The sequence below is a fragment of the Canis aureus genome, chromosome 12 (assembly GCF_053574225.1).
Source record: "Canis aureus isolate CA01 chromosome 12, VMU_Caureus_v.1.0, whole genome shotgun sequence".
Taxonomy (NCBI): Eukaryota; Metazoa; Chordata; class Mammalia; order Carnivora; family Canidae; genus Canis; species Canis aureus.
The window spans coordinates 45,856,105-45,875,844 of NC_135622.1; the positions used below are offsets into that span (position 1 = coordinate 45,856,105).

Below are 19,740 nucleotides of genomic sequence, written 5' to 3' on the forward strand. Positions count from 1 at the left end.
TACTCATCACTGGGGAAATGCACGTGTGGGATTTATTCAGACTTTTGGAAGGCATTTGACAGGTGCTACAACCAAAGAAGACCTCTGTGGTCACTGTGTCGAGTTGCTGTTCTGGAAATAGGAGTTGGAGCAATAGGGTCTTTCTCTGCTGAGAAAAAATTCGAATAGTAGAAATAGATACCAGAAAAGTAGGACATTTTAGAATTAATTATTTTAGAGGAGGAGTCAGGTAGTGACATTTCTTGGTCTACAGGCTTCCAAACTCTAGTGGGAAGATTTCGGACTGACCGTAGACCAGCCAGGGCTGCTGGGGCAGGTGGGCAGCAGGCGGTGTCTGGTGTCCCTGACGGCCGCTTCTTTCTGCCACAGCCCCTGCTAAATGGAGCGCCAGCTTCTTCCAAGCCCAGCTCCCCCGCCCTCATTGAAACCAAGGAGCCCAACGGGAGCATCCACACCAGCGGCTCCACATCGGAGGAGCCCGAGGAACAGGACGCCCAGGTGTGTGCGGAGTGAGGGCCAGGGTGTAGCAGGGGACAGAGAGGAGAAGGTTGCTGCAGGAAGTGTCCTGTGTAGGAGTAGGAGACCTGACTGCTGGCCTGGGCTCTGCTCCTTCATAGCAGAAACACAGTGGGCGTCACCTCCTGCCCCGGTCCCAATGTCTCCTGGGTGGTTACTAGGGTCAAGGTGAGAAAGGGCAAAAGAGGTGCTCAGCCCTGAGACCTTGCTAGCTTTCCTGTCCGAGTCTCCTGGCTTCGAGGGGGGCATCCATGGAAAATTCTGTAGATTCTGATGGACTGTTCTGGAAGTGAGACTTCAGGGTGTGCTCACCTTGCTGGTGACGTCCAAACTCCACAAGTCTCGGGCACAGGTGGGGGATTTCCAAAGGAGTTAACATGCTCTCCCCCCTGGAGACAGGGTCCATCTTGGGAGGCGTCTGGGACCTGCCCCTTACTAAAGAGCCGCCCCAGTACATTCACTGACGGAGGCAGGTGCTCTGAGACCGGCCCTCCGCCCTGCTGAGGCAAGCTCGCTGGCAGCGCCCCATCCTCACTGCCGGGAAGGCCGGAGCACTGCCCTGCCGCTTTTAGATCACAGGTGCTGCAGCACAAGAGGGGAGACAGGGCTGAAAGTTAACTGGGTTTCTCTGGATCACCATGACATTCGGCAGCTTTTCCCTAGCGTGATTTTCTTGATAGAAAGGGGAAATATAGACCCGGTGTAACTTAGTAACAGGGGCGCAGATAGTTCATGCAGCCTGTGGTTTTTCTGTCCTCACAATCAGCCGCACCCTCCAGCATAGGCTTCGGGGCCAGAGGTGCTGTGCTTGGTGCCAGAACAGACCTTCCACGCCATTTTACAGAGAAGGTTGGAGCTGGGGAACAGGAGTGACACAGGATCCTGTTGTCAAGCAGTGGCATACCTGCGCTTAAGGCCGCACTGTCTTGGTTCTGGCTTCAAGATATGCTCTTGGACCTGTACACACAGCTCCAGTGGGGCCACTGTCAGTATTGGGGCTGATGGCCGTGTAATCCCAGGCTGGATTCATATTTTTGGAGCTGATGCTTCTCCCCTGTGACTAGGAATAAAAATGGTAGCGGGTACCCCAGCCCCACCACCCCACTAGTGACAAGGGCGTCCCTTCCTCTCCCAGCACCTTCCACCTCACACTTTCCTTCCCCAAATGAACTAGACGTGTCCTCCTTTAACAGCTCCCTTCAGGGGACACCTGGGTGGCTCAGTCTGTTAAATGTCTGCTTTTGGCTCAGGTCATGATCCTGGGGTCCTGGGATGGAGCCCCACTTCTGGCTCCCTGCTCAGTAGGGAGTCTACTTCTCCCACTCCCTCTGCAGCTCCCCCTGCCTGCAGCTCCCCGTGCTTGTGCTCTTTTTCTGTCAAATAAATCTTGTTTAAAAAAGAGCTCCCTTAAGCCCCAGGGTTGGGGGTCGTTCACCTCCCCAGAGATGCCAATGCACAGTGGCTGGGGAGCACCGCCTCCTCCAAGCAGGATGCGACAGGACTGTGCTGCCCTAGCAGCGGTCTCCCCCTCCCAGTCTCCTGCCCGGAGCCAGCGGTTGCTTCCCAACAGGCTGCCATTAGCAGGTGGTCCCACAGCAGAGCTTCTGTCAGGGACCCTGGGAAACTAGGAGGGATTGTGACTTTGGGACCAGACTCCAGCAGGATGGAGCCGTGTGGGAGCACTGGGAAGACTTCCCTCAAAGTGGTTTCTAGAACCAAGGGCCGAGTCCTGCTGAGTGTGATCCCTGTCGTCCCCTCCCACTCGCGCCCACCTGGCACCCTGGCTTGCAGGCCGACAACCCTTCGTTCCCCAACCCACGTCGGAGGCTGCGCCTGCAGGACCTGGCCGACCGGGTGGTGGACGCCTCAGAGGATGAGCATGAGCTCAACCAGCTGCTCAACGAGGCCCTACTGGAGCGCGAGTCTGCCCAGGTGTAAGTGGCTCCTCTGCACGCCCCTCATTGGCCCCAACCTGGGGGCTCAGGAAGTTAGCCATCTTGAGTGGAGCCCCTTCCTGATGGGCCAAGGCAGGTGTGGGTGTGACATCTGTGTTTCCACTGCAGAGTGAAGAAGAGAAACACCTTCCTCCTCTCCATGCGGTTCATGGACCCTGAGATGGAAACCCGCTACTCAGTGGAGAAGGAAAAGCAGAGCGGGGCTGCCTTCAGCTGCTCCTGCGTTGTCCTGCTCTGTACGGCCCTGGTCGAGATACTCATCGACCCCTGGTGAGGGAGGGCATGGCAGGAGCCGAGAGGCCAGGAGAGGGTGAAGGCCAGGAGCTTCCTAGGCCAGAGGCGTGAGGGATGTGGGTGCCTGGGCTGGAGCATGACCCTGAGGCAAACCTAGGTCTCTCCCTTGCCTCCAGTGGAACAGCCCAGCTGAACTCAGGCCCAGGTGTTTGTGGACCTCCTTCCTCCTGTCTAGCCCAGGGTTCCAGAATAGCCCTGGCATCAAAGCCAGGACTGAGGAAGCTGAGGGACAGAGGGATCCAGGAGGATAGAGACCGTGGCTGCATGGGCCTGAGTGGTTGTAGGACAAGGAGATGGAAGATGGCTCAGTCACCAAGGCTGATCTGGCTTCCCTCTCTTGCTTCGTCTTAGCACATGGATTTTAGGCTTTAGGTACAAACTGATTTCACACAGCAGCAGGCCCCCAGGGCAAGGGGGATGTTCTGGAGTCCTCGCTCCAGCTGCTGAGGCCTGTCAGCAGCTCACTCCTGTGCAGGGACCCCATGAGAGGGGAGGCAGGCTGGAGCCCTGTCCTGGCAGCAGCTGGGGGAACCAGAAAGAGCCTTGGACTTAGTCACAGGCTCCTCGCCTATTCATTGTGTGGCCATGTTGCTAAGCTTCCAGAAGCCAAAGATGATGATGGGACTAACAACTTGAAGATGATAAATGCCTGCCCTGCTAACTCAGGATTGTGGGAAGGATCAAATGCATTCATTCGTTCGCTGCACGCCGCTGCACGGATACTTACGGGCTACTTCCAAGCCTGGCGCCACGGGCGAGGAATATCTAGTGAACCCAGCACACGACACCCCTGCTCTCAGGGGACTTACATTCTAGCAGGGGGAGATAGAGGCCAAAAACTGGATAAGCAAAATGTGAATGCAGACAGGGGCAAGTGGGGGGCATAAAAGTCAAGTGAAGAAGGGAGCCCTCACAGGAGGCCTGACTTGGTGGTGGGAATGTTCCAGGTACAAGTGTGGAGGGCCTGCCCTCCCCCTTCTTTCCTCTCCTAGCCCCTCCCCTGATCTCACCCATCCCTCTGCCCCCCTCCCTGAGTGTCATCTCTTTGTTACAGGCTAATGACAAACTACATGACCTTTGTGGTTGGGGAGGTTCTACTTCTGATCCTGACAATCTGCTCGCTGGCTGCCATCTTTCCCCGGGTAAGAGCCGCTTTTGTTTTGGCTCACAGCCCCCTGGAAGTGAAAGTGGTGTGGATGGAGTTCTGCGTCCCCTCAGCTCCTTACAAATAGACTGGCTGTGTTAGGACAGTTCAGGCATTTATCCATCCATTCATTCCATGTTATTCACTCAGCTGAGCAAGCACGGGTGCGTACCCCAGAGCCCAGACAAACGGGAAAATGTGCAGAAAAGCAATGGAGGCCCACCTGGAAGGGGGTTGGCCCCAGACTCTGAAGGACCAGGAAAGCCAGACAAAGAGACTGGGATTTTCTGCTATAAGAACTGGGGTGCCATGCAGAAGTTTTGATCAGAACGACAAGAGAAAAGCAGTGTTGAAGGGAAACGAGTCTAGCAAGGGGCTTGTCAGGTAATGTGGAGGACTCAGGGTAAACTGATGCAGGAAAGGCAAGAGCAGCCAGGCAAAGATTACTGGCCCTGAAAATTGTTCCCTGACACAGACTTGCTGCTTGGACTTAGAGTGAACTGCTGCTGGCTGGCACCACCCCCAGCGTCCTGGGCAGGTTACCACATCTGCAGAAAGGGCTCGGGTATCTGATGCCCTGCTCTGTCACAGACACCTCCCGTAGGACTGAACAGAGCACCCGCTTCCTGCTCTACCTTCTCAGCTTTGCCAGTTTTTGGTTGATTCGTAGGCAAAGGACTTTTAGGTCCCTGGGAGGTGGGGGAGCAACCAGAGTTATTAGCAGTCATACTTATGGAGGAAAAGACTATCAAGACTCATGGCTCCTGGAATTCCATTCATTCTAGGCCTTTCCTAAGAAGCTCGTCGCCTTCTCGACTTGGATCGACCGGACCCGCTGGGCCAGGAACACATGGGCCATGTTAGCCATCTTCATTCTGGTTATGGCCAACGTCGTGGACATGGTGAGCTCCTGCTGTGTTTGTTGAAGGAACACACCTGCTCTCAGTGGAGAAGGGCTTCTGTATTAGCCAGGATGAGCAGTTTAACAACCAGTCCTCTACCACTTGACATGGGGTTGGAGTGGCACTTAGTTACCTAAACAGATCACCTTGGCCAAACAGAGGGGGTCTTGTACCGCAGAAACCTGAGACTGACCTGCTTCTCCCAGCTCCTCGTTCTCCCAGAGTCCAAGAGCCCAACACCATGCTCCAGGTCCTGTTCTGGATGTTGACTCAATCGAACAGTTCCAAGAAGTTGATGTCCTTATCTACTACAGCTTTGAGGCTCAGGTTAATTCACTTGTTTCAGATCACAAAGCCAGTAAGTGACAGAATCAAGGATTAACCCGATCTAAATCCCAATGCTGTAAAGAAGCTCTGTACGTCACTGCCCACGGGGCACAATACTTGCAAGCATTCTGCGTATCTGAAGTGCTCCCTACAGTGTGGCTAGTGTCTGGCATCCAGCAGGACCAGGGAGGTAAACCTGTTCCACTAAAGGAGCTCTCCTGTTTGGCCTTCGTCTATTTGACTGTTGCCAGACCTTCCTAGAGCCCAAATGGCTAGGGGCAGACAAATGATCCTCTCTGCCCTCCTCAATTCATGGAGAAGCTGCAGGTCCCAAGGGAGCAACCAGATGCTTTCCTGGGGGTGGTGGGGGGCCAGCAGTTGGAAGCTCAGATCTCTTGATTCAGAGCCACCAGTTAGTTACTGATGAGCATTGGCAGCTTGGATCTGCAACTGATGTTCTCGTCAGTTGTCATGGTTCCCAACAATTTTGGCAGTACTATATACGTGCTCTTACAAGTCCTACTTTTTTCAAATAAATGTTCTATCATTTGCTTTATTTTCTTTAACAATTTAAGCACAGGAAGAAAACCTCACCATGGAGACTTACTCTGATAGCAGGCCAGGTGAAAAAGACCTAGGGCCAGTTGATTCAAAGTCCAACTAGAATAAGTTAGGAGCTCCAGAACCTAACGTGCCCCTGCTTGCACGGTACCCAAGCACAGGCAAGAGAAGCCCGAGGCCCCTCGTGTTTCTGAACACCCCTGGAGCCTGGCGCCAGGTCTGGGGACCATTGTTTAATAGGGTATGGATGCTGTGCAGGACATCTCAAGATCCTGTAGCTAGTGGAGGGGTGAAAAGACCAGGAAGGCATGAAAACTTTCCACATGCTGAGAACTTCCCTAGAGCCAGACCAGCACTGGTGGGTAGAAGTTACAAAAAGGTTTGATTCAGTTTACGGATGTACTTTCCACTGACTTCCATCTGCCCAGCAGTGGGACCAGGTTCCAGAAACAGAAGTGTCTGAGCAGAGGCTGGCTGCCATCACGGCAAGGCTGTGAGTGGGGGGCTCACTGGTTGGCCCTGTGGCCCCTCCTTAAGTAACAGTGTGATATGCGCAGGAGTGCGTTGTATTTGAAAGCTAAAAACTCGACTCCTCACTCTGGCTTTACCACTTGCTGATTGCACTAGTTGGCACAAGTCCAGCCTCTGGGTTTTCTATAAAGGTGGCAATACTAAAAATACTTGACAATTTTCATGAATCTCAAATGAGATACGGTCAAGCTCTTAGTGGGAATTACTAACTTTTCTGTTACTGTTCCCTGGTAAATCGTCCTGGCAGTGTTTCTGAGGTTGCTGGGGGACGTGGCAGCTGCGTGTACACAGCCACAGGCCAGCCGCCTCTGACCAGTGTCTGCTGTTCTCTTGCAACCCGTGTTCTCCCCACCCCATGGTCCCGGCCTCCAGCTTAGCTGTCTCCAGTACTACACAGGACCACACAACAGCACTGCAGGGTTGGAGGTGGACGATGGCTGCGTAGAGAACCCCAAGTATTACAACTATGTTGCCGTGCTGTCCCTCATCGCTACCATCATGCTGGTGCAGGTCAGCCACATGGTGAAACTCACGCTCATGCTACTCGTCACGGGTGCTGTGGCCGTCATCAACATCTATGCCTGGCGCCCCATCTTTGACGAATACGACCGCAAACGTTTCCAGGAACATGAGTAAGATGAAATGTCTATACTGCCTCCTCCTTCCCACCCCCCAAGTCCCTACTCCAAGGTCATGGGCCTTGGGCTCATCAAATGATTGTATGGAATCAGGGTTTGTGACTTCTCACAAATATGCCACTAGTTGGCTGTGATCATGGGGTAATGCTTTCCCTTCTCGATGAGTGGAAGAGCCAGGCTATGTCTGTGTTTGGCTAGCATCAGCATCTTGTCCCCAGATGGGACCTGACAACTGTCTGTCCTACAGCTTTCCCATGGTCGCCTTAGAGAAGATGCAGGGATTGTCCACCTCTGGGCTCAATGGCACTGTCAGGTAAGGGCAGCTGCTTCCCCTTTTTGATCTGCATTTAGTTTCCTTTTCTTCTAGAGACCAGAGAAGTCCATTGTGTCACACTTCAGAGGCACACAGTGTGGGAAATTCTTCGAGAAGTTAGTGTTTCTGTAGGAGGGCAGGAGCAGAGGTAGAATGGTTTGGGTGTGGACCTGGCCATTGTGGCCTCATCAGGAGAGCAGCGGCCGTGTGGTTTCAGGGGTGGGACAGGGGCCAGGCTGGGTGAGGGGAGCGGGAAGAGCCACATGGATGTGATGGCTGCATGTAACTGGCTGGCAAGATAGACTGCAGGAAAATGAGGAGGAAAGAGCACTGCACCCTATCTAGAAGCTCTCTGGGGTGCAGGTACTCTCTGGGGCCGCAGGCTGGCCAGCGTTTGAGTCTGTTTCAGGTCTTGAAGAGGACGCTGGACTAGAAGTTCTCCAAAGTCCCTTCTAGCTCTGAATTTTTAGAATTTGGCCACTTAATAAATGAAAGGCATTCACATAATTAAGGACATGAGAATTAGGGACCAAAACAAAAGACCACTACACATCTACCAGTTTGGCAGGAATTAAGACGTCAGGTGATTATCAAGTACAATGGTAATTCACTCCTGATGGGACTATAAATTGGTACCATTTTAGAAAACTTGGAATTTAGTAAAGTTGCAAATAGACTTGACCCAACAATTCCACTGCTCCCTACATTCCTTATAGAAACTTGTGCACATTTCTATGTCCCAGGGCGTGTGCAGGATCATCCATAGTCACGTTCATCATAGCAACACATACACACAAACATCCAAAGCAGATGAAAACTCATGTCAATAGCAAATGGGTACACAAGTTGTGATATATTCATACAATGGACTACTGTATAGTAATGAAAACTGTAGCTCCATACAAAAATGTGAAGTTACTAAAAAATCATAGAATGGTGTCTTGGTCCCATCACAGCAATGCTAGTCTCTTTCTCCAGAGGTCACACTTACTGCTGTTACCAGTTGATGCAGCAGTTATAAAACATCTGGGGAGCTCTGATGTGGATTCCTGGAGGGGGCAGGGCTAGGCTATTTAGGAGTCCAGTGATTTAAGATTTACATGTGAGAGTCTGGACTTGATGTGAAAGTGCTTAAGGAGCTGGGAAGTTTCTGGCCCAGGGGGACAGGAAAGGCACAGCCCAGTTGGAGGGAATCAAACTCCCTTCCAAGAGGGCAGCATGGGCAGATGGATTCCTCTCTGCCCTGCAGGCTGCCCCTGGTGCCTTCCAAGTACTCCATGACAGTGATGATCTTCGTCATGATGCTGAGCTTTTACTACTTCTCACGCCACGTGAGTGCCTGCACACCCTCCTCTGCACACAACCTCCTGAGTAGCAGGCTCAGAATCTAAAAACCAAGCTGTTAAGGAATGCTGGTCTCCCTTATCCAGCCTGGCATGGCCAAGCTGTCGCCAGCTCTGTTTTCTCATTCTCTCCCTTGTAATACAAGAACAGTTTTTTTTTTTTTTTTTTTTTTAACCTCTTCTTCTGACTGCCCCCAGCATGCTGAAGCAGCACACGGAGCAGGTGTAAAAGCTTAGAGAAAATAGGCTGTTTCCTGGGGCCAGGGGCCTGAGGATTTTCACCCACCCAGGCTCTGGGGGTCACTAACACACTCACCATGGGAACAGAAGAGAAAGGGAAAGAAGGTGATAGAAGTTCTGAAGGGAAAAAAAGCAGAGAGGGAGGGGAAGAGGTTCCATGTCAGCCCAAGTGCCCCCCAGTGGTTTGCCAGCGAAAGTACGGCATTTCCCAGACACTTGCTGGCCAGAAGGAGGTGGGAACTCCACCCTGAGCTGAGATTCCCAGTGCTGCCACCCGGCTCCAAGATAGACCTGTAGCTAGAATGAGGTCCCAGAATTAGGGCTATCCCCGCTCCCCAAATATCCAGAAGGCTTCTTGGAGCTCTGCATAACCACAGCGAGGCTGGAGTCCTTGCTGTGGTGGCCTTGAGTCGGTGGGTCTATGTTGTCTTTCCCTTGCCGTTTAGCCATTTTCCTGCGTTTTTCCACGTAGAAGCCTTCCAACTTGTTCGTCTTTTCATCAAACAGCCAGCTAAAGCACACACCTTGCCTGTGTCTGTCCACAGGTTGAAAAACTGGCAAGGACGCTGTTTTTGTGGAAGATTGAGGTCCATGACCAGAAGGAACGTGTCTACGAGATGCGGCGCTGGAATGAGGCCTTGGTCACCAACATGTTGCCTGAGCACGTGGCACGCCACTTCCTGGGGTCCAAGAAGAGGGATGAGGTGAGGGGCAGCCTCATGGCGTAGCCTGTAGCCATGAGGCTGATCTTGCCTTCATCAGCCCCTCTGGGCCAAGGCTGTCTCAGAAGAGCTGGCACTGGTCCAGGCAGGGCTGCACACAAGCAGCAACTGCAACATAAGCAAGGGAGGAATTTCACAGGCTTTCAGTAAAGGGCACTACTAAGATTTTCCGTGGGCTGCACATCATGAGAAGGCCCCATTTCAGATGAGGCCTTGGCTGGAGCCTACCAGTCAGTTGTGATCCCCTCACATGGAAGGGCTCTTATGCTTCACTCCCCCAACTCCATCCTCCATCCTTTTTCTCAAAGCTAGAGTTGTTACAGGGCCTAGAGAAACTTTTTTACTTACTCAAAGTTGTGATGAGCCACTGCCTTATAACCCAAAGTTAGGATAATCTGGGAGGGAACTGTCCAAAAAGCTGAATGTACTAAAACGTGTGTGGAAGATAGATTCATTTCTGTGGCACATCATTCCACTGGTATTTCTTTGAGCACTCTGGCCCTGCCTCTCTTTAGGAGCTGTATAGCCAGTCTTACGATGAGATTGGAGTCATGTTTGCCTCTCTACCCAACTTTGCCGACTTCTACACAGAGGAGAGCATCAATAATGGTGGCATTGAGTGTCTGCGCTTCCTCAATGAGATCATCTCAGACTTTGATTCTGTGAGTGCCCATCCTGCTTCTCTCCTGCCGCAAAGCCAGCTCATTCCAGATTCTCAGGACAGGCTGCAGAAGCCAAAGGGAAGTTGTAGTTACCCTGTCTGCTTCGTTTTCTTAGATGAGCCTCCCTGTGATGCAGGAACTTTAGTAGCCTGGTGGAGCTGAGTGGGGAAAGCGGAGCCTGGGAAGTTGCCTACAAGTTCACAGCATAAAGACTGGCCAAAACAAGATCCTGAGGCCCCAGGTTCCTCCTACCCCCAAATTCAGATTCAGTAAATATTTATTAAGAAAATTGTATACCAAGGAAAATACTTTTACATATATGCTCAAACACCCTAGGGGCCTGGCAGCTTTGTCCCATGTTAAGGTCCTAGAAACAGGCTCAATCAGGAAGACTGCCTAACATCATGTGCCCAACAAACAGCAGAATAGGTAGGGGTTTTTAGGAAAGCATCTCTTGGAAGACTTGGGTTGCTGTGAACAGGCACATCTGTCATTAGTTGGCTCATTCATCTCCCTAGACTCTACTGACGTTTCTTTATTTTTCAACACTGGCTCAGCTTCTGGACAATCCCAAATTCCGGGTCATCACCAAGATCAAAACCATTGGCAGCACCTATATGGCAGCTTCAGGAGTCACCCCAGATGTCAACACCAACGGCTTTGCCAGCTCCAACAAGGTAGCTAACCACATCAGTGGCTGGAGATGGGGCTCTGCTTCCTGGGGTGAGAGAGAGGCAGCCCACATCTAGCATGTGTGAATCAAGGAGTTACAAGGGTAGCGGACCCTGCTGAGTGCTGCTGTGCCAGTGGGTCACCCATATACACCACCAGCACCACGTGATACAAATTTAAAATCGGGTTTACTGGCAAAGTTTAATGAGCAGAGAAATAATCAGATACATGACCCCTCCATTGTTGCACAGCTTAGAGCAGAAGCTGCTCCAACAGTGGCCATGCTCCCTTCATGCTCTAGACTTTTGAAAGAACTAGGGAGGAAGTAGAAACTGTCCATAAGATTATGTAACAATGAAAACATCCAGGTTGGGAGTTTTGTTACAAAAGGGGTCTTCAGAGCACACTGGCTGGCATCAGCCTGTTCTTTTGTTAAATCAGACCTGTGCAGCTAGTTGTTTAGCTACTAGGAAAGGAAATGAGCTGTGGGGACCCTGGTCCCAAGAGCTGTTTCTTAAGCTATTATCATCTTGTTTTATCTTAAAACCATTCTATAGGAGGTAAGTACTATTACCACCTCCCATTTTATTGGCAAGGCTAAAAAAATGTGTTTAAAAAGGGTTGTGGCCTTCAAGTGTTTATAATCTAGTTAAGGAATCAAAATGAGAACTATCCCAAACCTAAGAGACCAGGTCAGGCAAGGTTAATGATGTGGTAGGTAGGACTCCTGATCAGATACATGGCAGACAGGAAGCCATTTGGCTGGGGAGGATTGGTCTTCCCCACCTGGGGACCCTAAGGGATCCAGGTGAACAGTCAGTGGCAAGCAGAGGCAGCAGTCACCGACGTCTCTGTGGGAAGTGGAGAATAAGGCCTTTAACAAGGAGATGCAGAATTCTCCAGATGCTGGAGGAGGAGGAAGGTGTTGATACTGGCTCCTGACTCCCTGCTGCTCCCTGGCACAGGAGGAGAAGTCAGACAAAGAGCGCTGGCAGCACCTGGCTGATCTGGCTGACTTTGCTCTAGCCATGAAGGATACACTCACGAACATCAACAACCAATCCTTCAACAACTTTATGCTGCGCATAGGTAAGCATTTTTCAGCTTGTGTGCCCCTGAAAGGCTCCCTCTGAAGCAGGGGACTCAGCAAATTGACAGGTAGGGTGAGACTTAGCCCTGAGGCTTTTAGGTTGGGGAGGGTCACACATACAGCTCAGGATGGGACCTTAGGGATCTCTCCCAGATGACGACTGCAATCTGACAAAATGATGGTCAGCTGTGTCCCACACCGCTTACAGTGATTAGCCTGCTTTCTGAGTATGGCTGGAAGTCAGGCTGTCTACCTCCCCGAGCAATCCCCCATGCCTGCAGAGAGCTTTGCTACCTTGGTCCAGCCTGTTGGGAGTTAATGTCCCCTGCTGCCCCGAGTAGGAAGAGGCGCAGGGATTCTCATCCTGGGGGAGGTCACAAGACACCGGAACTTCCATACTGCATAAATTAGTTACCAGATTGGCCAGGACAGGATAAAGAGGAGACATATTTGCCCTCTGGTGGCTTAGAGACAAGCTTCATGAGGAATAGGTTAACAGACTCAGGAGCTTGCTCAGTGGTTGGGGTCAGGTGGTGAATTCTCCATTAGAGCTGGTGGCTTCTGAGATGGGATAATGACAATACAGCTCGTGGCTGTACTCAATGTTTTGCTTCTCCGCCAGGCATGAACAAAGGAGGGGTACTGGCTGGGGTCATTGGAGCCCGGAAACCACACTATGACATCTGGGGCAATACTGTCAATGTGGCCAGCAGGATGGAGTCCACAGGGGTCATGGGCAACATTCAGGTAGGTCCAGCAACAGAGATGAGCATGTGCTCAGACCCAGGGGATGGGAAAAAAATCGGGACAGGGTGTATTTTGCCATGCACCACTGCCTCTGTGTCAGCCCAGAGTAGCAAGCTGGTAATTCTGGGAGATTACAGGCAAAGGTGGGAAGAGATGTCTCAGTAGAAGGGAGGAAATACTTCGCCCCGCTTTCTAAAATTTAAGTTCTTCTTTAGACTATCCTGCCTCTTGGTAAGAACTTTCTAACCTCTTGTGCCTCCAGCAGTTCCCCCCTGAAGTCACCCTGAATGGAGTCACCTGGGTTGGGCTAGAAAGTGCCTCAGAGTAGGGACAGGAGACAAAGAACAGGGAGTGCTTACTGTCCCCAGAAGATGGCCATGGGTTCTCTGTGGCAGCATCACAGTCTTTGGGAGAGGAAAAGACCTTAGGCAAACCACCCTGTGCCTACTGGTATATAGAATAAGGGGCTTGGCCCAAGAGGTCTGGAGAAGAGCAAGACAGATGGGCTCACTGGGACCTGTGGGCTACATGCAGATACCTCTGGGCAGTCCTGGTCTGAGACCACACTATGTTCTCCTTCTACAGGTGGTGGAAGAAACACAAGCCATCCTTCGAGAGTACGGCTTCCGCTTTGTGAGGCGAGGGCCCATCTTTGTGAAAGGGAAGGGGGAGCTGCTCACCTTTTTCTTGAAGGGGCGTGACAAGCCAGCTGCCTTCCCTAATGGCTCCTCCGTCACCCTGCCCCACCAGGTGGTGGACAACTCCTGAATGGCCTCTAGCCCCACAACAGTCCAAATGGGAAGGGAGAATCTATTTTTTGGAGTCAAAGAAAGGCCTTGGGAAAGGACAAATGACCAAGTCCCAACATTCCCAAATTGTTGAAGTGCACTCTCACATAGACTTTAGGTTTAAAAATCTCCTCAAGCCTTCATTTGTTCATGGATACGTGAGCTCTGAGGATGGCCATACTATTCCTCAGTGTGCCTGCAGCTTCCTCAGAGAGTAGGGGTCTTAGGCGTAGTACTGGAACAATCCTTCCGGAGCCCTGGGTCTGACCAGCCCTCCTTCCCCCAGAGAGGCCATGGCCACTGTGAGTAGGAAATGTGTCCGGGGTGGAACAAAGCAGCCTTTGCTTCCAGGCTGGGAGCAGAGGTGGGAAAGCTGTACTTCAGAAGAGGACTTGGCGGCTGAGTAGGCAAGTGTTCTGCTCCCCAGCGCTCACCTGGAAGCAGCCTTTTCAAGCTGGAGACCTGCTTGTCTCCATATGGTCCAGGTTAGGTGACCTGGCCCTCATGCTGATGTTCCTGATAATCTTGAAAGGTTCTTCTGGAACCCCTGCCACCTTAGTCATGAGAGCAGAAAGTGCAATATTTCCTTTTACCTGGTGGGAGGGAGGGAAAGGGAATTTATTTCTGAGAGAAAAATATATAAACAGATCTTCTACATTTATATTTTTAACTTTCTGTTAAAAAAAAAAAACCACTTTCCGATATTGCCTTGCCTCTTGAGCTCTTGCTACAGTCGCCTTTGCTACTGCTTTAAAAGAGAATTTACAGGTATTGATAAAGAACAAGACTGTTTTATTAAAAGCTTTATTCAACTTGAATGTGATCACTGTGAGAATTCTGTTAAGTACTTTGCTAACTCACACCATGCATCCTTACCACATGCCTGAAAGGCAAGAGCCTGAACTAAGACATGTGATTAGTCTCAAACTCCTTTCCTCTAAATGGTGGTCCAAGCTGACCCTACCTGTCCCCTGGGCATCCACACCAGGTAGGTTGCTTCCCGATCAACAAGTCTAGGAAGTGACCACATTAGAGGCCTGGATGCAGCTCTGGGTCCAGGGCAGGAAGGAAAGTAAAGACTCCTATTTGTGACTGGGCAAAGCGAGGACAGGCATTGAAATCGCTGGACCCTGCCAGACACAGGCTTTCACATCTGAGCACCATCCCTATACATATCCCCATAAGGAACAAAACGTGTCAGCAAGGCTGAGGCCAGGATTAAGGAGAAAGGATCCACTACTGAGATCAGAAGACTGCAAGGGTTGGGGGGTTGGAATAACCATGCAGCTGAGAACTTGCAGGAGAGAGATAAGGGAGGGTGGGTCTGCTTCCGTTTACTACCAGAGTTTGAGCAGACTTCCAATCAGGCTTCTTTATAGCTGACTTAATACATACAAACTCTCTACTAGCATGTTTAGAACAAGGTATTAGCTACATAGAGCCTGATAGCCACAGTACTTTCTCCATATTCTTTATAAAACTGTAGCCTAGAACAAACAGCTTCAAAATAAAGATCAAACATACCTTCTCCTTAACCGTGTGATTCCTGTCACATAAGGAATCTAGAGTGTTCTAAGAACTTTCTCTGCAAAAGTCTCAAAGTAAGGCAGACTTAAAGCTTTCTTTCATTAAAAGCTAAACATACCTTTTAGCTAAAAGGTACAAACTCCCTTTCACAAAATGCCTTCTGCCCCATAAACCATTATGATTTTCATCTAAAACATATGCTCAATACCTCCACCGTCCAAACTTGCCCCCTGCCACCCTGATGAGGTGGGTGTCTGTTCTCAATGCAAGGACAGTCCCCGGGCAGGGGTCTGAGCCTTTCAATACTTTGCAGTTCCTAGGACCTAGTCTGGGACTATGCACAGTATTATTTTACTCACTTTTGACGTGTTCCCAATGAAAATAGTATCCTAGACCTGGGTCACATCCAACTTCTCTCCTTTTCTTGCAAATGAAGTAAAAACTTGATGTAAGGGCTTCGTAAAAAACAGATTTTCATGAGATGCTCGTTGTTCTTCCCATGAGGGGGGTAATGCATCCATTTCTAAAACATTATATCAATCTCCTTTAGTGAAATTGAGGGAATCAGAACCCATATCATTGATGTTCTGGACTCATGTAACCTGTTTTTTTGCTCTAGAACTGAGACCAAATGAAATTTTGAGACCCAGACTCTGTCAGAAGTCTAAAACCTATGGTGTGAAATCTGTGGCAGCTTCAAAACTTCCACCTCCTAAAAATATTTGATCCTATTTTTCATTATTGCCCATGTCACATGACTATGGTACATTTAACTAAAACAATAACACAACTCAGCCAGCCGTAAGAAATTCCCATATACAGAAGAGTCTCTAGAGAACTAAGTGTATACTTATTTGTCTAATTGGCTTCTTAGTGAAATGAGTATTTTGGCCTTCTTCAACACAAGTAACCCTATGACTCAGCCTCATTAGCTGTCTCTTTTCAAGAGGGGTCTCCAATGACAACAAATCACAAACTGATGGAACACTGGCAGAGTTGGATGGAGCAAAGGAGGTGGGAACTAGGGTAATTATGTTTGCTACTAACAAAAGAGAGGAAAAATGGTTAAAAAAAAAAAAAAAGGAAAATATTCTTTGTATCTTAGTAAATTTCTAGTCAATTAACAGAATAGGTCTCCAGAGGTCCAACTGATATAGTCTACCTATTTTACTATGTTTCATTTAACTTGAATCACACAGAGCACGTTATTTCTTCATTGAGGCATCTTCCTCTCACCTGGGTAGGTAATGGTGACGTCCGTTGGGAGGGTGGTTGTGAGGTCCTTATACAGCAGTCTAGCACAAAACAGGAACCGACCCCGCAGCTCCACTTTGTAAGTAAATGACAGCAAGTTGCACAGTGGGTTTCTCTGCAAGGGCCGAGCGAGATAGGCTGCAAAGTCACTCTGAAGAGGGTGGGGATCAAGACACAAAGTATATGATGATTATAGTTCCAAAGGCAGTGAGTGGTGGTGACTTCAAACATATCTACAAAAATAGGGCCCATGAATCAAATTTCAGAGACTTAAAGGACAGAGAAAAGTCTGTAAAAAGAACTAATGATAAAGATTTAAAATATAACTAAGAGTTGGCAGAATCCTAGGAAGGCCTGCAGGAAGTGCTAAATAATTGGCCAGAGCCTGGGGACAAAAGGGAGATATGTTGTCTTTGTATAGCTGGCTAAAATGCTTTGTGTCTGCATTCTCATATCAGTTTAACTAACAACCAAGAGCTTCAGAGTCATTCTAAATTCATGGGAGGGAGGCACTAACTTATAAAAGTCACCTATTCTTTATCTGCATTCATTTCCTGTCTACTTAAAAAAACTTGTTTTACCCCAAAACTAGCTCCACTGCAACCCTGAGAAGCTAGGCCAGAGTTTAGGCAAAGATGGATAGTACTCCCCTATGTAATTTTCTGCTTTGCATCTATATAGACCCAAGGTTCAGCAAGACACTTGGCACATAGTAGGTACTCTATATACCCACTGAATTAAAAGCATAGAAACTATACAGACATATGTTGGAGATACTGTGGGTTCAGTTCATGACCACTGCAATAAATTGAGTCAAATGAATTTTCTGGTTTCCCAGGACATTTCTGTTTACACTACACTGTAGTCTATTAAGTATGCAATAGCATTATGTCTAAAAAAACCAATTACACATCTTAATTAAAAAATATTTTCTCACTAAAAAATGCTAACCATCATTTGAACTTTCAGTGAGTCATCAATGATCAGATCACCATAACAAATAATGAAAAAGTATGAAATATTGCGAGAATTGCCAAAATGTGACAGAGACACAAAGTGAACAAGTTGGAAAATGACACCAATAGACTTGCTCAACAATTGCTACAACCCTTCAATTTGTAGAAAAATGCAGTATCTGCAAAGAGCAATAAAGTACAATAAAATGAGGTATGACTATACTACTTTGTGAAGGAAGAAAGGGTCAAGTATAAAAGCCTGAGGATCACCATTCAGGAGTGAATAATCCTGTAAGCAGTACCCACACTTCAACAGCATCCAGTTTCAACAGGGGAAGGAGGTGGACAATAGCTTGTATATAAATAGGAAACACACATGAGAAGGATAATGGTCAAATATCTGGCTCAGAATTATAAAATATTTTAAAATACAGAAGAAAATTTGCCTTCTCCACCCCCTTTTTTTTTTTTTTTTTTTTTTAATTTATTTATGATAGGCACACAGTGAGAGAGAGAGAGGCAGAGACACAGGCAGAGGGAGAAGCAGGCTCCATGCACCAGGAGCCTGACATGGGATTCGATCCCGGATCTCCAGGATCGCGCCCTAGGCCAAAGGCAGGCGCTAAACTGCTGCGCCACCCAGGGATCCCTTCCCCACCCCCTTTTAAGCCTATTCTGGGCTCATAACATGCTATGTAAGATTCCAGACAGATACCTGAAGTCGATCTGCCTGGTACTTCCTTCCAGCATAAGCATTTAGGTATTCACAAAGACAGAACAGGAAGCGCTGAATATTAGTCTGCAGGTATTTTGCAGATATCTCCTCCAAGGGAATGAAGATTGGAATTGAATGGTGATGTATCCAAAGTGGCTTCTGTAGGACAAGGTCGATAAAATAGGAATCCAGCAGATTTCCCTCAAAAGCAGTGCTGATGCAGACACAGACCCCTCGGCTGGTCAGTTTCCCACTAAGCCCTGAAGCAAACAAGGCAACACCTCTCAGCAAATGTCAGCAAAGGCAGGATCTTCTTCAGCTGCACATTCCATTCGCTTCAGCATTGCCTCATAAATACAGTACATGTTCAAATGTGTTGAAAGGACATCACAGACTCTTTTCACTTACTCTGGCTCACTTTGAATGTGAGTTATTAAAACCACAGAAGAATGGTGGAAAAAAAAACATCCTAATATCAAATTATGGGAAAACATTTTGAAATTTTCATTTTACTTCTTTTTCTGAGTGTCAATGTTCAGTTTCTTCTACAATCTATGCATAGACAATGGGCAGGATAGATCCCCCATTTTCATGGGGAAACAGAGACTTAATGGGTTCAAACTATTTGACCAGTGGCATTAAGCCAGCCAGCAGCAAAGGCAGTTCTTTTTTTTTTTTTTAAGATTTTATTTATTTATTCATGAGAGACAGAGAGAGAAGCAGAGACACAGGCAGAGGGAGAAGCAGGCTCCATGCAGGGAGCCTGATGTGGGACTTGATCCCGGGACCCCAGGATCATGCCCTGGGCTGAAAGCAGGCACTAAACCGCTGAGCTACCCAGGGATCCCCAAGCAAAGGCAGTTCTAGTACAAGTTCTGACACACGGGATCCCTGGGTGGCGCAGCGGTTTGGCGCCTGCCTTTGGCCCAGGGCGCGATCCTGGAGACCCGGGATCGAATCCCACATCAGGCTCCCGGTGCATGGAGCCTGCTTCTCCCTCTGCCTATGTCTCTGCCTCTCTCTCTCTGTGTGACTATCATAAATAAATAAAAAATTAAAAAAAAAAAAAACAAGTTCTGACACACACACTGAATAGCTAAAATGAATAATCTAAGCCAGCCCCCAACCAGCCTTCGCAAAAAGAGGCCAATTTTGTAGGTCAAGATGCCTACAAATAGTATGCCAGCTTGGTGTGTGTATGTTGAGGAAGGCAAAATCTAAGCTCATGAAATAAGTCCAAGACTAATGATACATATAGCAAACCAACTCACTCGAAGCAAGAGACTCAGACTGGAATAGGTCAGAAAATAAATTATACCTGTAAAACGATATGCCTGCAGAATAGCTTTCACATTTTCCTGTCTTCTTTCCGCAACTTCTTGCTCACTGATTTCCTGTGTTTGATCAGGCTCTTCATTAGCAATAGATGCTCTAACCTGCAAAGTACGCAGCAAACCAAACTGGACAGGGGCACCGCAAGGGGTCCTTGGCCTCACACAAGTAAAAAGAAAACTAAGTGCAGTGTATTTATTGTATAACAACTCAAGAAATGCTACAATGACCAGTTAGTGCTATGAATTCACAACAGAGGAAGAACCTTGTGGGTCACAGTGCCAGGAATCAGAAGTAGAAACTGTGCTGGCCTGAAGAACAATTACAACTTGGTGGAAATGGAGAGTATTGTGAGAGGAACAAGAAAAGGGTGTGAGCAAAGTCTAGGATAAGTACAGGGTGAACAAAACAATGAAAACAACATACCACAACTTAAGGGATATAGTTAAAGCCATGTGCTATGGACTGAATCTTTGTATCCTTCAAAATTCATACACTGAAACCTAATGCC

At 48.6% G+C, this 19,740-nt stretch overlaps 2 protein-coding genes across 11 annotated transcripts in view; one reads left to right on the top strand and one right to left on the bottom strand.

Moving 5' to 3' along the window:
• The window catches only part of ADCY3 (adenylate cyclase 3), a 76,879-nt gene extending 62,616 nt beyond the window's left edge, over nt 1-14,263 (top strand). The window contains exons 9-22 of the mRNA XM_077843906.1: nt 370-498; nt 2,308-2,450; nt 2,580-2,741; nt 3,820-3,907; nt 4,695-4,811; nt 6,603-6,862; nt 7,116-7,181; nt 8,431-8,512; nt 9,310-9,468; nt 10,002-10,148; nt 10,706-10,825; nt 11,786-11,909; nt 12,533-12,657; nt 13,243-14,263. Coding sequence (XP_077700032.1) covers nt 370-498; nt 2,308-2,450; nt 2,580-2,741; nt 3,820-3,907; nt 4,695-4,811; nt 6,603-6,862; nt 7,116-7,181; nt 8,431-8,512; nt 9,310-9,468; nt 10,002-10,148; nt 10,706-10,825; nt 11,786-11,909; nt 12,533-12,657; nt 13,243-13,425 — 1,905 coding nt within the window. The 3' untranslated portion in view covers nt 13,426-14,263. The remainder of the gene's footprint in view (nt 1-369; nt 499-2,307; nt 2,451-2,579; nt 2,742-3,819; nt 3,908-4,694; nt 4,812-6,602; nt 6,863-7,115; nt 7,182-8,430; nt 8,513-9,309; nt 9,469-10,001; nt 10,149-10,705; nt 10,826-11,785; nt 11,910-12,532; nt 12,658-13,242) is intronic.
• The window catches only part of CENPO (centromere protein O), a 33,554-nt gene continuing 22,453 nt past the window's right edge, over nt 8,640-19,740 (bottom strand). For 9 of the 10 annotated variants that reach the window (XM_077843917.1, XM_077843910.1, XM_077843916.1 and 6 more), the window contains 5 exons: nt 19,216-19,333; nt 17,898-18,157; nt 16,209-16,377; nt 15,332-15,495; nt 8,640-14,038 (listed from right to left, as the gene is read on the bottom strand). In XM_077843917.1, coding sequence (XP_077700043.1) covers nt 15,362-15,495; nt 16,209-16,377; nt 17,898-18,157; nt 19,216-19,333 — 681 coding nt within the window. In that variant the 3' untranslated portion in view covers nt 8,640-14,038; nt 15,332-15,361. The remainder of the gene's footprint in view (nt 14,039-15,331; nt 15,496-16,208; nt 16,378-17,897; nt 18,158-19,215; nt 19,334-19,740) is intronic. The other variant, XM_077843913.1, reaches the window with a different exon arrangement.